We start from the raw sequence: 15,901 nt of genomic DNA, 5'->3' as shown, positions 1-15,901 counted from the left end.
TTATCTAGTTAACCTTGACTGCGTGGGTCAACTTCACAGAGATGATTACTTTTTCTCATGCAGAAACTCGAAATATTTCAGAGATATCATTGCCATAATAAAATTTTCACAACATACATGTATGCCGTGTATATAAGCATACAAATTTGAGTATTTGTTTATCACCTGTTTTCTCTCTTTCAAAAGTTCTTGCTTATGTTAAAATTTTTGAAAATTAAGATCAAATTTCAAGATCACGGGGTCAAGTTTGGATACGTCTTGTCAAAAGTAATGTCCATGTAATGTATGCATGATTGCTCTATCTACTTTCATTCAAAAGTTAAAAACAATCTTCCAATTTTTAAAAAGCATGTCAAACTTCAAGGTCAATTAAGTTCACGGGTCAACATTCAGAGGACATTTGGAAAGGTCTTGTGATAGGTAATATACATGTGAAATATGAAAGCCTTAATTATCTCTTTTGACAAAGATAAATTGTTGAAAAGTAGATCAAACTTCAAGGTCAAGGCCTCAGGGTAAAAATATCGGAGTATATTTGGAAAGGACTTGTCAAGTGAAATGTACATGTACATGTAAAATACGAAAGCCCCATCTTTTTTTTCATTCAAAAGTTAAGACCAAGGTTAAATTTCATTGTAATATACATTGTACAAAAATATTATTACGCATAGCAATTATATTCTTGATGACAAAGTTAGACAAATAAATTGTACATGGACCCAAATCAATCAACGGTTGATTAATCATATAGTTTTAAATATGGAAATATACTCTGATGACAAATTTAACTCCCCGCATAGTGGATTGATATAGCAATTTTTTCTGCAACAAATGAGTCATTTCGATGATTGAAATTAGTTTTACTGTATTTACTACATGTTTGGTGTATTGTCATTCAGTGGCATTGGGGGATAGAATATTAAAACCCAAGTGATTTTTAGTACATTGCAACTAGGCCTTACGAGCCCGAGCCAAATTTTCTATTTTTCGAACACAAGAGGCACGTAGCTACATTTTTTCTATGTAGGAGTAAGCATCCATTGCACAAAATTGAGTTACAAGAGGACATCTTCAGAATTCTACTGAAGTATGGAAGGCGGAAAGGGTTAAAAAATAATTTGCAAAAATCATACAGAAATGCAAAAACAAACAGCTTAAATTAATTGTTCTTTTTGTGTAAACGTTTTTTTCTAACCTTTCCGGCAACCATATTGGAGTCCTTAATTCCACTAACATTCGGATTTAGGTTGCACTCAGATGCGTACATGTATATGTATGAGCTATACATTTGCATTTCCACTAAGGTTTTAACCCCCTCCCACTAACTAATGGGCCTTTCTTAAAGATTGAACAAGATTAATTTAGACTTGACTGCTACTGACAACAAGAAAAAGCCCTAATCTTCATAAGTCGGTTGTATCCATCGGCCTTCATTGGTAATGATTTGAAGGAATTAATCAGACCAATATAACTATTTCAACACCAAATACTGATATGTGAAAATACAAATGAAGGTTTAGTGACACAATTCTCCTATACCTTTGGAAATTACGGGGAAAAAACGAAAAAAATCTACTATGCTATTGCATTCTTATGTTTACTGCAAATAAAAAAAATAAATAAATAAAAAAAGAAAACAAGTTTTCTGCTTGATATTTTGATTTAATTATTTTTTCAGATTATTTAATAATTCTAAAACGATAAAGACACATCCACTCTAGCTAAAAGGAGTACACTATAACAGGAGCCATTTGATAGACAAGTTCTCGTTGAGGTTTCGTGTCCAGCAGAATAAAAACAAGATATCTCCTTACGGTTAAAGTAACACCTACGTATTGTCCTACACGACCAAATGGAAAAAGAACGGACAAGACACCATCACCATCTTATCAGATCGGATGCCATTCTGGTGTACTCATATGACTCGATAAATGTTTGATAAAAATCGTTCAAGGTGTACTTCTGACATCCAGTGTCCCGCCATTCAACCATGTGATGTTATACCTTAAGAAAACAAAACCCTCTAAATGAGCCGACCAATATCCTTTAGATAAACAAAATCCGCGAGAGGTCAAGCAACACGTTCACAAAAATGACAAGCGTACACATTTACATAGACTTATATTAATACATTTCATTCAGGTTTGTTGAAATGACTCAGTAACAAAGTTTTCAATCATTTTCGCTGCACCTGTATTCGTTGACAAGTTAGCGGAATGGCGAGAACTGAAAAGTTTGTGTTTTGTGTTGTTTTTCTGATAATGTACTGGACAAATTCTTACAGTGGTCAAAGACTCGGTTCCATCTCAGACACCTGTACTGGACCCGATGAAACAGATATTCTTAAAAAGGAACTTAGTGTTTTACAACAACTTGTCAAAGACCAAGCCATTAAAGTGGACAATCTTAAAGGAGAGCTATACTCTGTTAAACAAAAACTTTCTAAATGTAAGTACGAGGTAAAATATTGAAATAATTTTCCTTTCATTGACACATTTTATTTATTTCGACAATTAAGATGTATGCTTGTGTAAAAACATGATACTAGCCTCGGGCAATATTTAGGTTCATTTAGGCAAAAACGATAAAACAACAAAGTGACATTCTCAACATACATGTATATCAATGAACTCTTGTACCTGTAATGGTTTTTCCATTAACACATTTGCACTCTTACAGCCATATCATATATGTAAATTCAAATATTTCAATTATCCAAATGAGAATTTTCCGCCCATAAGAGAAATGTGTCTCCCTGCAACATTCACCTGTATTTTTTGTGACTATGGTAGGAAAAAAAGTGCCTTGCATTCCACGTTCTGACACTTTGTATGTGTATTCGTGTATTTTCTATAAAATCTGAGCGATTAACCCTCCCCAAACGACAACAAATACCCAGCCTTCATTCTTCTTTATACAAGTAAAATAAATACATGTAGTGTATATATGGTGCATATTAATTTTGATATGATTAGTAGGGAAAGAAAATAACAAATGTAATCGTTTAATATTATAATCTTTCAGGTTGTTCTTCCGTGGGTCCTTTGCCTTCTGGCGATGACGGTAAGATTATTTTTTCCTTTCAAATAGTGGATTTTCTATATGTTCTGATAACCCAGAACAAATTCCAGAAAAATTCCTGTCAACCTTTGACAAAATATTGTACATAGACCGAATTCCTTATGCACCAAAATCAAGCACCTATGTATTTAATATGCAAAATCAGAGATAAAAATTAAACCTCTCCAACGACTTATCTTACTTGCTTCTTCTCAACGCGATTATTTTTGACAGGTCATTATGGTAAAGAATTCCTTATCGCCTTTCCAAAAAGCAAGGGGCCTGTTACAAAAGTGCAGGTATTAATCACAGCAAAAGAGGACGCCTTTGTGGTCTTTGACTCAGTGCATCCTGGAGTCAACAACACATTTCAGGTCTCCGCCAACGCGGGAAAAGAAGTTTCACTTCCGGTTTCAGTTGCTATGGATTCGGATGGGATTTTCAGCAAGGCTGTGACGATCCGTTCCTCACATGGCATCAGTGTTCATTGTGTCATACAGTGCGGCTGCTCTGCGGCAGAAGGGTTCCTGGTCTTTCCGAGTCGATATCTGGGGACCAAATATTTATTGTCCAATAGTGATTTTGCCAACATCGCCATTGCGTCGCAATATAAAAATACCACAATACAGTTAACGATTCTTTCATCCCCCAGCTATATAACATGGAAAGGTGTTAATTATACTGAAAATGAAGTTCTTTATATTGACCAATCTACAGAATTTCAAACATTTCAGTTCAGTGCAACGGGTTATCTCTTTGGTTTAATTGAAAGCAGTAACCCAATAGCTGTGATTTCGGGAAGTTACAGTGATTCCTCAATATTTGAGGCAAACAGTGTTATGGAATATATGATTCCAGTTAAAAATTTCGATTTCAAATATATCATACCAAACTTTGCAGAATCGAAGCAGGATACTTATCAATTTCAATTTCAGGATCATAATGAAAACGCGGTGACTATTCCGGGAATTGATGTTAAGCGAGGTGGAGGAACTGATTTGTTCTATTATGCTTATGGTAACCAATTACCATGCATGGCTAAAGCAAATGAAATAATGATGCCTGTAGTTTTTTCATCATATGAATCAACCTTTATGACTTTAATACCATCAAACGAACAATTTTCAAATGATTATAGATTTTTAACACCATCTACGTCATCGTTCCGCCATTACGTCGTCATGACGATACTAGCCACTCAGATAAATGGAATACTCATAGATAGCCAACCTATACAAAAGTATCAAAATAACATGAAATCGGTCACAAACTCAGATACACAAGAAGAATATATTACCATAACTATAGAAATTTCCACAGGATTTCACCATATCTATCACACTGACTCAGATATAACATTTGGATTAATACTTTATGGATATGGAACTAGTGAGAAAATATCATACGGATATCCAGCTGGACTAAGATTAAAGTAACACTTCCATTATAGAGGCAATCTAATTTCTATTCAATTGTGTGTACATGAAGTCATTTCAGTTAACCAATAATCCATACCTAGTAAACATTACCCCCCCCCCCCTTCCCCCCTCCTTCAAAATACTCTATACATGCATCTTGACAATCTCCATATCCATTTTGAAAGGTCTATTACAACTTCTTTTCCAGCAGAAAAATGTTTATTATTCATTGAAATTTGCAAAATACACATGTAATCTTAGTGCTTTGAAAAATTTGCATTTTTATAATCCAGTTTTTTGTTGTTGTTGAAACTTTTGTACATAACCTTTATACAAAAATCATTATACATTTCTTGAGCAATTTGTACAATGTGTTCATGTTTTAATTAAAATTTTCTATTAAAGAAAAAGTGTTTACTAAATATGTTTTTATAATAAGTCAGAAAACAAGTTTACAAACAATACGTAACCAAACACAAAATTCATCCTGCTCTTTTCTTTAGTTTGGAATTTGCCGGATGTGATTGAGCATCCAAAATTGGTGTTGGTATCATAGGAATGAAATCTACAAGTTGTGAATGAGATGACCCTGCTTCTTCCACATGTCGTTTTCTAACGTAGGGTTTCACATTTCTTGATATAGACGAATGGTTCACAAATGCATTTTCAACACCAGTCTGATTCTGATGTTGAAATGATTCAAATACATGGTGCTCTGCATACCCAACAACTTCACTGAGTGATGTTGAATTTTCAATCCTATGTTTTTTCACATATGGTTTTACATTTCCAGGAACATATGAAAAACTTGCATCTGACCCCATAACTCCACTCTGGTCCAGCTGAAATCCTGAAAAGTCACTAACTGGATTTTCCACATTCAGGGCCACTTGTGAAATGTTTGAGGAGTTGGTGTCAATGTTAGAATGAAAAGGATATTCACCATTGAAATTAACTATACTGTCTGTTGCTAAATGCAGGTCATTTGCAGTATTATTTGTCAAACTGGAGGAACCAGTTTCTCTTGAACTAGTTGCCTGATATGTTGAACTAGGTGAAATCTTCTTTGTAGAATGTTGTCTTTGGAAATACTTTCTGCAAATAATTTTTCCATAGTTAAAGTACCAAAATACAGTTCCCATATAGAGTCAAACCTCGTTATCTCGAACTCCATGCATGTACATGAATTAACTTTATTTTCTAGAAATGTATTCCTTTTGGCATAGTGCAAAGTGCTATGCACTGTTAAATGAAATTTCTAAATTTGAAATTTGCACACATGAATTTTTCTTATAGCAAGCACAGTGAGCTCAATAGACTAACATGTAAGAACAGAGAAAATTCGAAATAAAATCTGTATATTCATCAAGCAAATTTTTCTATGAAACCTTCCCAGAATTCCTTCGCTACAATGATTCCAAGCGATAATGGTGAATAAACAGTACCACAAATATCAAGTATTAAGATTTAGTTCTTGCAGAAAGCTTAAACGAAACAAATAATAATTGCATCTACCGGTACTCTACAATACCTTTTGTTACAAAACTGCAAAAGGCCTATTTTGACTCAGTTACGGAAATACAACTTACATACGTCATGTGATGTCACAGTCTAGACTGTCTTGTGCAGTTTTGAAGTTTGAAGAGGCGGATCAAAATTTAAAGTGTAAGCTATGTAAGCTTTTTTTTATGGTACACAACTGCGCTTGCCACAACGGTGTCACCGTAAATATATTAAAATAATTATGCATTGATTATTTATTTATATACCCTTAAAACTAACTAGTTTCCAAATAAATGATCTCAGTGAAGGATTACTACATTGCTAATACAAAACCAGAAGTCTCTGACAAGACTGAAGCTCTACTGGTTTGTACTTATAACAAAGGAAGAGAAAAGTAGCACTTGGACTTGAAACTTTGCAGCAGCAATAAACAGAATAATGATCCTTGGTTTAGTCTCTTTTTGTGACAAGATTCATTGCAATCCGACTAAAACTGTAGGAGAGTAGCCTTTTGAAAGAATTTTAGAGTATTTTCTATTTATACTAACCACGGCAACTCCATTCATTGAAATCATACCAAAATTGTAGTAGGAGTAGCATTCTGAATGTATTTCACAGAAATTTCTATTTTTAGTATCAGTAACTATGGCAACACCATTCATCAAAATCAAAAAAATGATAAAACAGAATTACAGTATGTATCTAAGTGTAGTCTACTTGTGTGCCAAGTTATATTGAAATCAGACCAAAACTGCAGGAGGAGTAGCATTTTGAAAGCATTTCACTGAAATTTCTATTTTTAATAACCATGGCAATACCGTTCATTGAAATCAAAAAACCAAAATACAGAATTATGAACCTTAGTGTAGTCTACTTGTGTGCCAAGTTATATTGAAATCAGACCAAAACTGTAGGAAAATTAAAATTTAGAAAAATTGTTTACAGATGGAGAGATGGATGACAGATACCTTACTATCACATAAGTTCTACTGGTCTCTGACCAGTAGAGCTAAAAATCTTTAAACAAGGCTTCTGCATCATCAAATATTTCAAACTAGCCAGCCTTTGGACAATGACATACTTTGACTGCTGCCTGCCCCCTTTACTCCACACCCTCCCAAAGGATGGAAGCCATGACTGATCTGTGTTCTGCTGGTGATCAAAATTGGCACCCACTCTGTTCGCAGGAAGTTTCTTTTTCTTTTCCCTCTCCACTAAAAAAAAAAAAAAAACAAAACTATATTTGGCTATGAAATTGTGCTACAGCACATGTAATATATGACTGAGGTAATACAAGTTTATTTCATAATTTCTCTAAAATGTTTTATGCAGTTTGTAAGTATAGACAATTAATTGTTTAGAGAACTGAAAAACAGTGTAAGTTACTTTACTATAAGAAATTTCATTTCAAAATGTCTTCTGCTTAGGAAGTAACCAAAATATATTTTCAATATATTAGTTAATATTAACAAAAGTGACATGAAAAAACTCATTGATTCTGAAAAACTAGCAATCATTGAAATGAATCGTAAAATTAAACATAAAAACACAAAGAAGATTCACAAAAGAATCTATGATACATCTAGAAAAAGGACAGATGAATACTACAAATTCAGTTACTTACAGTGAGCCTTAAAAGTTTCCTCAGTAGGACCTATCTCATTATTGGTAGACTCCTCATTTGAGGACAACAGCCAGGGAGGAGGGGCTCCTGAGTGAATGTTGCCCTCTTTACTGTTGTACACCTGCATATACAGTACAAATTACAAAATATAAATACACAAGGCATTTTATTTCATAAAAACTGCTATTTATTTTTACATTATTCTGTGTGCATGGTGCACTCAAACACAGAAAAAGTGTCCTCTTTAAATTCTCATGAATTATGTCATGCTTAATTTTCTAGATATTCTAAACTGATTATCATAAGTATAAAGCTACTCACATGACTACCAATAAATGTCAGTCCATCACCTTTGGCTAGCAATGTTGCTTTCTTCTCTAGAACTGTCCCAGGACTTACGTAATTCAAAACATTTCTTCTTTCAGGAGTTGTATTTTCAATAATCTGGGGCTGTAGTTTTGTTCAGGAACAGATTATAATTAAATGTGCAAATGGTTCATAATTAGCAATCATTAAGACTAGAGCTATGCACAAGGAATTTCTAAAAATATTAATTTCTCATACACTGTGAAATACTGTTTACTTTTCATTGCATTCTATTTCTGATGTCTCCAGCATGGAAGTTTTAAAGCAAACTAAAAATGGCTAGAAAAACAATATTTGATAAAATATTAATAGGCAGTAGACTAGAGATAGGATTTCACACAGGAAATTTGTTTTCTATTTCATATAAATAATGTATACATTGAAAATTTAAGGAAGAAGTTGGTTGTTTGTTGACTTTGTTCCAAAGCCATGTTGTACATGTATATCACAAATTAATTTTATACCAAATATCCTAGGGGTTGTCTAGATATATGAAGCTCCCCCCCCCCCCCCCCCCCCACACACACACACACACTATGTCCACCTTTGATTTACATGTACATCCACTTTTACATGTGAAACATTTCATTCAAGGTTTTTAATTTTTTGTTTAATTACATGGTACATGTATTACTTTACTTATTGGGGACTTTAAATAGGGAGAAATCATAGTATTTCATTTATTGAAAATATTACCAGTAATGTAACTGATAACATTACACAATGTAGGTTTGCCAACTCCTGTAGTTTTTTTTCCGATTTCTAAGTCTACGGTATTTTTTTAATATCTATTCTGAGATTAAACTGGCTCATATGGTTACTTTTATTGACAGTTTCTGATGCATAGCTCTAATTATAATGATTAATACATGATTTTGTTATGAGTGAGTGAGTGAAACATTGACCAATGATGCTCAGGTATTAAATTTCTCCTGATGACAACACACATTTTAAATTCCTGTCAGAAAATGAGTGTGACAAAATGTAGATCAAAGTATCAGAAACAAGAAATAAGGTACCATACTTGGCATAAGAAACACCCTCACTGCTAAGAAAATTGGACAAGGGGGGGGGGGATTTTTTATTGGATCTGGTTCAAAGTTGCTATCAAAAGCTACAAGGATTTTTTTTCCCTATTAAAATACATTGAAGTACCCGGTATACATTTAGAAAAGAATTTTTTCCTCTGTCTCACAACTTTCCTACAAACTGATTAAAAATTTTACTTCAGGTGATACATTTATAAACCACTGATTATTATTCTAATTCATAAGAGAGGGCAATTCAACTCTTGTTAAATGAACAGGCTATATGGTTCTTATTCAAGTGAATAAATGAGATGAAACACAACAATACTATACTTTTTTTACTTAAAGCTTAGTTGACTGATTCCAGTCATCAAAATTGATTCAGACTCCATATGTAGGTTTACATGACAATGTTGGCCATAGATGGGAATACCTCAACAAAAGACACCCATGACCCTGACATAGAATTAACCCTGATTTTATGGATACGATTCAGGCCCCACACACCTGCACCATGGACAACTGCTGCGACTGCACCATTTGTTTCCTAACAGCCTCTGTGATTTTTATTCGGATTGCTGTCTGGAAAAAAAAATGGGAAATTTAATATAAATGAATCTACCTTCTTGATTTAAAAACAAAAGTTTTTGCATCAAATAAACATTGCAGTGAAGGTAAAAATTTAACAAGAGGCCCATGGGCCACATCGCTCACCTGAGCACATTGGCAAGGCAAAAGCACAAATCAGTTCAGTATTGAAAAGATTACAAGGGGGGGGGGGGGGGGGGGGGGCTTGAATTTTAAACTACCTGATGATGCTTCCATGTCAATATAACAAATGGCTTTGTTGTACTTGAGAAGATTTTAAAAAAAAATTTCCCATATATTCCTTTGTAAAAATTTGATCCCCCATTGTGGCTCCTCCCTATCCCAGGGGTTATCATTTGAACAAACTTGAATCTACACTACCTGAGGATGCTTCCATATCAAAATGACTAAACATGATTTTCAGTTCTTGAGAAGAAGATATTTTCCTATATGTTCCTATGTAAAATTTTCGATCCCCCATTATGCCCCATCCCTATCCCCTGTGGTCATCATTTTAACAAACTTGAATCTACACTACCTGAGGATGCTTCCATATCAAAATGACTAATCATGGCTTTGCAGTTCTTCATCAGAAGATATATTCCTATACATTTCTATTTCAGACTTTGATCCTCCTTTGTGGCCCCACCCTACCCCAGGGGGTCATGATTTGAACAAACTTGAATCTACACTACCTGAGGATACTTCCATTTAAATATGATCAATCAGGACTTTGCTGTTCCTGAGAAGAAGATTTTTAAAGATTTTTCTTATATATTTCTATGTAAAACTTTTATCCTCCATTGTGGCCCTGCCCTACCCCTGGGGGTCAGGATTTGAATAAATTTGAATCTACACTATCTGAGGATGCTTTCATATAAATATGACCAATTTGGGCTTTGCTGTTATTGAGAAAAAGATTTTTAAAGATTTTTCCTATATATTTCTATGTAAAACTTTGATCCTCCATTGTGGCCCCGCCCCACCCCCGGGGGACATGATTTGAACAAACTTGAATCTACACTACCTGAGGATGCTTCCAAATAAATATGACTCATCATGGCTTTGCTGTTCTTGAGAAGAAGATTTTTAAAGATTTTTCTTATATATTTCTATGTAAAACTTTGATCCTCCATTGTGGCCCCGCCCTACCCCCAGGGGTCATGATTTGAACAAACTTGAATCTACACTACCTGAGGATGCTTTCATATAAATATGACCAATTTGGGCTTTGCTGTTATTGAGAAAAAGATTTTTAAAGATTTTTCCTATATATTTCTATGTAAAACTTTGATCCTCCATTGTGGCCCTGCCCTACCCCCGGGGGTCAGGATTTGAACAAACTTGAATCTACACTACCTGAGGATGCTTCCATATAAATATGACTCATCATGGCTTTGCTGTTCTTGAGAAGAAGATTTTTAAAGGTTTTTCCTTTATATTTCTATGTAAAACTTTGATCCTCCATTGTGGCCCTGCCCTACCCCCGGGGGTCAGGATTTGAACAAACTTGAATCTACACTACCTGAGGATGCTTCCATATAAATATGACTCATCATGGCTTTGCTGTTCTTGAGAAGAAGATTTTTAAAGGTTTTTCCTATATATTTCTATGTAAAACTTTGATCCTCCATTGTGGCCCCGCCCTACCCCCGGGGGTCATGATTTGAACAAATTTGAATCTACACTACCTGAGGATCCTTCCACATGAGTTTCATCTTCCCTGGCTTTGTGGTTCTTGAGAAGAAGATTTTTAAATGATTCTATTAATTTTTCACTAATTCTTTATTATCTCCCCTTGAAAGAGGGCGTGGCCCTTTATTTGTTCAAACTTGAATCCCCTTCACCCAAGGATACTTTGTGGCAAGTTTGGTCGAAATTGGCCCAGTGGTTCTTGAGAAGAAGTCAAAAATGTGAAAAGTTTACAGACGGACGGACGGACAGACGGACTACAGACCAAATGTGATCAGAAAAGCTCACTTGAGCCTTCGGCTCAGGTGAGCTAATAATTATAACCAAAAAATGCATTCTTAAAATCAAATACCTTTTCTATTTTCTCCTTTCTTCCAGCATCATATTTCTTTGCATAAATGGCAACTTTCTCTTGAAACCTGCAGATTGTTTTTTTTTTTTTTATCTGAGAAAATACTTTTTTTTTAATTTTCACTGACCAATGAGACTAGAGTAATTTAAGACTAGAGGCAAAGTGCCAGGGATGGACCAATTTTCCCCTTATAAATGTAATTTGTTATATCTGTTAAGTTCATAATACTACTGTATAAGTGGAAATTTTAGCGAGACGCAAATTTAGTGATTTGTTCTTAAAAATTGGTATTTTATTTTAAGCAAGAAGTAATTTTAACAATTTTAACATGCTCACTAAAGAAGCTATTACAAATAAAACGCAATTAATTTTTAGCGATATTCAATTCTAGCGATCTCAGTACCCTAGCTCGCTTATAATGCCAAAATTAAATCCTCTGCTTAAATTTCTTAAATTTCTGCTTATACGGTATTTAAAACCAAGGGGAACAAAAATCACTTCACTATAAGAGTAAATTCATTATAAGTGTGTTCACTATAGCATGTTTTACTGTATAATAAAAAGAGCTTTCTAGACTCCCTCATGATTTTAACAAAAATACATGTACATGAAACTAGTGATTGATATGGCATGTTTTGCTCTTATATTCATTCTGACAACACAATGAAATTTTCCCATTATGAGATTATTTTGCAACGTCCAAAATACACAGAGAAACATATTTTTTTAAAAAGCTTCTCAATTAAATCTTAGCCAATGAAAATGTGTGTTATCAATTACTTCTTCAGATCCTCCTCTGGCATGTGGAATAGATCTGGATGTCTTTTGCTCTCATCCACTTTGTTCTCATAGAAGAAATTGTACATTTTCCTCTTATGGTCAAAACTGTAATAACAAATTATTTATCTAAAATTCATAAAACTGTTTAATAATCCTATCATATGTGCTTAGATACCAAATCAAATTTTGGAAGCTCAACAAGTAGCATTTAAAAGGTGTAAATATTTAGATGTTGAATAACTAAAATGCCAAAAATCAAGGTATTAGTCCAAGAGTGACATTACACTGTGTCTCAGTATTGGATAAAACACACTTTTGCTCATGCTGAGTAATAACTAAATATTTTAATACTTGCAGAATTCCAAATATGTACCCTGTATAACCAGCTGCTTATCTGGTCAAATCTACATCTATTTTAGAAATATTTTCTGTTATGTATAATTTGTAAACACCTTGCAATGTGCTCTAGGAGACCACCATATTTAACAGTACACGTGTCAAGCTCCATGTGTTTTAGATATTCCTCTGCACAAAAATGACACCAAAATTTGGCTCCTCTTTCAAAATGTGAACTTTGAATTTGTGGAGATTCTAAAGAGGACCTGGCTTCAGTCATCTAAAATAAGAAAAATGAAATTTAAAGTTTAATATTATAACACACCCCTACAAACATCTGTATGTAAACTGGGACATTATACATTGTTCATTAGTGCTCAGATTGTAAAAAGAACCTTCTGTTAATTGTTAAAAATGATATTATCCTATAGACCCACTACCCGGTGGTGACTGCGGGATAAGGGGCTGTCCCAAAACTGATTATTCTGGTCAAAATCTTTGAATTCTGTCAATTTCTCTAAATATTTGTCTACAATATGTCATGTTAGGTACACTTTAAGCATTTAATATCCTGATTTTGCTTCAGAATATATCATTCTTTGCTAGCCAAGGGTTTCTGATACGCTACTCTCCTCATAAGCCCTTGGCATACGGTGTTAAAAAAAGTTGGGATTTTTTTCTCAAGTTGTGATTGGAGTTGATCGACATCATTCAACCAATCAGCAATTGTTTTTTGTAAATGACAATATTTGCGTTCGGGATATATCTTGACTCTTTAATATCGGTAATGTAAAATGCAAGTAAACAATGATCCGTAAGATAACATGCCATTCTATGAATAGCTATATGGTGTCATCCAATATCTAAAGCTACGTGCAAAATATGTGATTAAGAATCTATACTGAAGATGTAGATTTGCATTTTTACATGTTTAAATAACAAATTAACATAACTCGATACCTTCTTGTTAATTATTCTTTAAAAACAAAATTTTTTTAAATACGCTTTTTATTTCTGTCGATGACGCAATCTGTTCGTACCTGGTAAGAATCATGATCACATGACAAAAACAATCCCATCTTTTGTCAGCACCGTATGCCAAGGGTTTATGAGGAGAGTAGCGTATCAGAAACCCTTGGCTAGCAAAGATGGAATATATCTTTCTATGAGAAAAACAGATTAATGAAATCAAATCCTTTGATTGACCTCATTTTTATGATTATAAATTCTTTGTTTTATTTTTTGGTTTGTGTGTTTTTTACAAATAGGTAGGTACTAGCTAGGTTTTTGAAAGATGGGTGAACGCTAAACAGAGAAAAAACTTGGAATGACCTAACCTCAGGTCCCCACAATTTTACCCAAAATACACTGTTTTTTTCACAACTGTGGTACTGCTCTTTGGCTCATGTTCTTCACCAAAGAAATGATCACCAAAAAGTAAATAAATTCATCTTCATTCTTGCTTTAATGGAAATGTAGACAGTAGATAAGACGCTCTTTGATATAAGACTATGTTATGGAAATGCAACTATCATTTGCCTCGTGCGATTGAGAGATGGATCTAAGTTACAGGTGAAAAGGTATCCAGTTATATACTCAACTGCTCTCGCCCCATTGGTCAACATCACAGGCACTTGTTTTGTATACAAGGCACCCCTTACTTATTTTTACCACTAGGTACTTAACTCAATTTCAGGCACCCCCACTTCAAGTCAGCATTTTATCAATTTATCAATCATTAACCTACTTCAATAAGACATAGTTCACTTCTAGGGACTTTTTCCTTTTCAAATATATCGTTCCAAAATGTCCTTGGTCAAAGCTCTTGATTATAAAACCAGAGACTTCAGAATGAAAAGTTTGGAAGTCTCTGGTTTTATCCTACACTATAACCATAACTGGAAGTTGATGTATCCTGTCGAAAAGTCTTAAAATGTTGTTAGGTAATTTTCGAGGAGTAAACGAGTGGTTTACAATAAAGAGGCTTGACCAAGGACGTCTGGAACGATATATTTGAAAAAAAAAAGTCTCTAGAAGCGAACTATGTCTTATTGAAGTTGGTTAATGATTAATGAATTGCTAAGAATACTGGCTTGAAGTGAGTTGCCTGAAATTGAGTTAGGTATCTTGTGGGAAATATAAGTAGGGGGTGCCCTGTACAGGAAACAAGTGTCTGTGGTCAACATGGTGAAATTGATTTAGAGTTTCTCAAGAAGTTGAAAACCAAAAAAGGTAATGACAAAAAACAATAAACACAAAGCAGACGATGGAGAAACCGTAACCAGAGAAACTTAGGTGAACTAAAAAAGATATCAAAGAGAGATTAACTGTCCTCCATGACACAAGCAGTAAATTTTTTACCTTTTTCAAATACTTTTCCAATATATTATTAACTACATTTTGATGCCTGATGGAATAAATATGTTTCCTCTTCTTTTTATGGCTGAAACGACACAGAGAACAATACTGGAACTGTTTAAACATTACAAACACAAGGGATAACGTTTCTATTGTAATTATGCTTTTCTTTTTTCCGCCATGTTGAATTAATAATTTAATTTCCTTTACAGAAGAGTTCCAAAGTAATTTTTCTAGATCGGGAAGGTAAATATTGATAGAAATTTGCACTGACACTGAACATTGATGACTAATAACAAATTCTTTTATTAAATAATTAAATAATTTATCTATAAGAACTGGATAATGAAAATATTTAATCGCTATTTTGATCAAAATTAAATCAAGAAAGTGTAAGTTCGAATTTCCTCGTCATTTTGATTTATTTTTAAGTTCTATAATATTGATGTTTGAGTAATCACCACATTGTAACTTATCTCTTTGGGGTTATTTTTGAAGTGAATTCAATAATATAGTCAGTCACATTTTTTCAGGACATGCACAGGAAATAAAGAAAAAAATCTGACACTCAGGCATTAGGAATGATTGAGTTCTTCAGGGGTTAAAATTTTCCTGGAAAACTCATTAGCTTAGGGGCTACTCATCAAGAAAAAATTACTAGCCCAAACCTCAAACTAACTAGCCCAACAACACTGTTTGTTTACTCAACATTGACTAATGTGATTAAAATGCTTTATCATGCAAATATATATTCGCTTGGCATGCTTTCAAAATGCTTTGTGATAGAAACAAACTA

General features: G+C 33.8%; 2 protein-coding genes across 2 annotated transcripts; one reads left to right on the top strand and one right to left on the bottom strand.

Moving 5' to 3' along the window:
• Nucleotides 1-1,890: 1,890 nt before the first annotated feature.
• LOC133191973 (IgGFc-binding protein-like) lies at nt 1,891-4,800 on the top strand. Its single transcript, XM_061327772.1, has 3 exons — nt 1,891-2,448; nt 3,025-3,063; nt 3,295-4,800. Exons 1-3 carry the CDS (start codon nt 2,217-2,219, stop codon nt 4,494-4,496), a joined length of 1,473 nt encoding a protein of 490 aa, XP_061183756.1. The 5' UTR covers nt 1,891-2,216; the 3' UTR covers nt 4,497-4,800.
• On the bottom strand, nt 4,765-15,571 carry LOC133192889 (centrosomal AT-AC splicing factor-like). Its single transcript, XM_061328895.1, has 10 exons — nt 15,567-15,571; nt 15,109-15,394; nt 12,864-13,027; nt 12,412-12,516; nt 11,632-11,698; nt 9,507-9,581; nt 7,927-8,055; nt 7,606-7,726; nt 7,063-7,195; nt 4,765-5,573 (listed from the first exon to the last, which is right to left on the bottom strand). The coding sequence occupies exons 1-10, from the start codon at nt 15,569-15,571 to the stop codon at nt 4,961-4,963; spliced, it is 1,698 nt and encodes a 565-aa protein (XP_061184879.1). The 3' UTR covers nt 4,765-4,960.
• Between the last annotated feature and the right edge of the window lie 330 nt (nt 15,572-15,901).

Source organism: Saccostrea echinata, unplaced genomic scaffold (genome assembly GCF_033153115.1).
Source record: "Saccostrea echinata isolate AGI-Se365-2 ecotype Australia unplaced genomic scaffold, CSIRO_AGI_Sech_v1 ptg000025l, whole genome shotgun sequence".
Taxonomy (NCBI): Eukaryota; Metazoa; Mollusca; class Bivalvia; order Ostreida; family Ostreidae; genus Saccostrea; species Saccostrea echinata.
The sequence above is the reverse complement of the archived record's forward strand: the minus strand, read 5'-3'. Positions and strand labels throughout refer to the sequence as shown.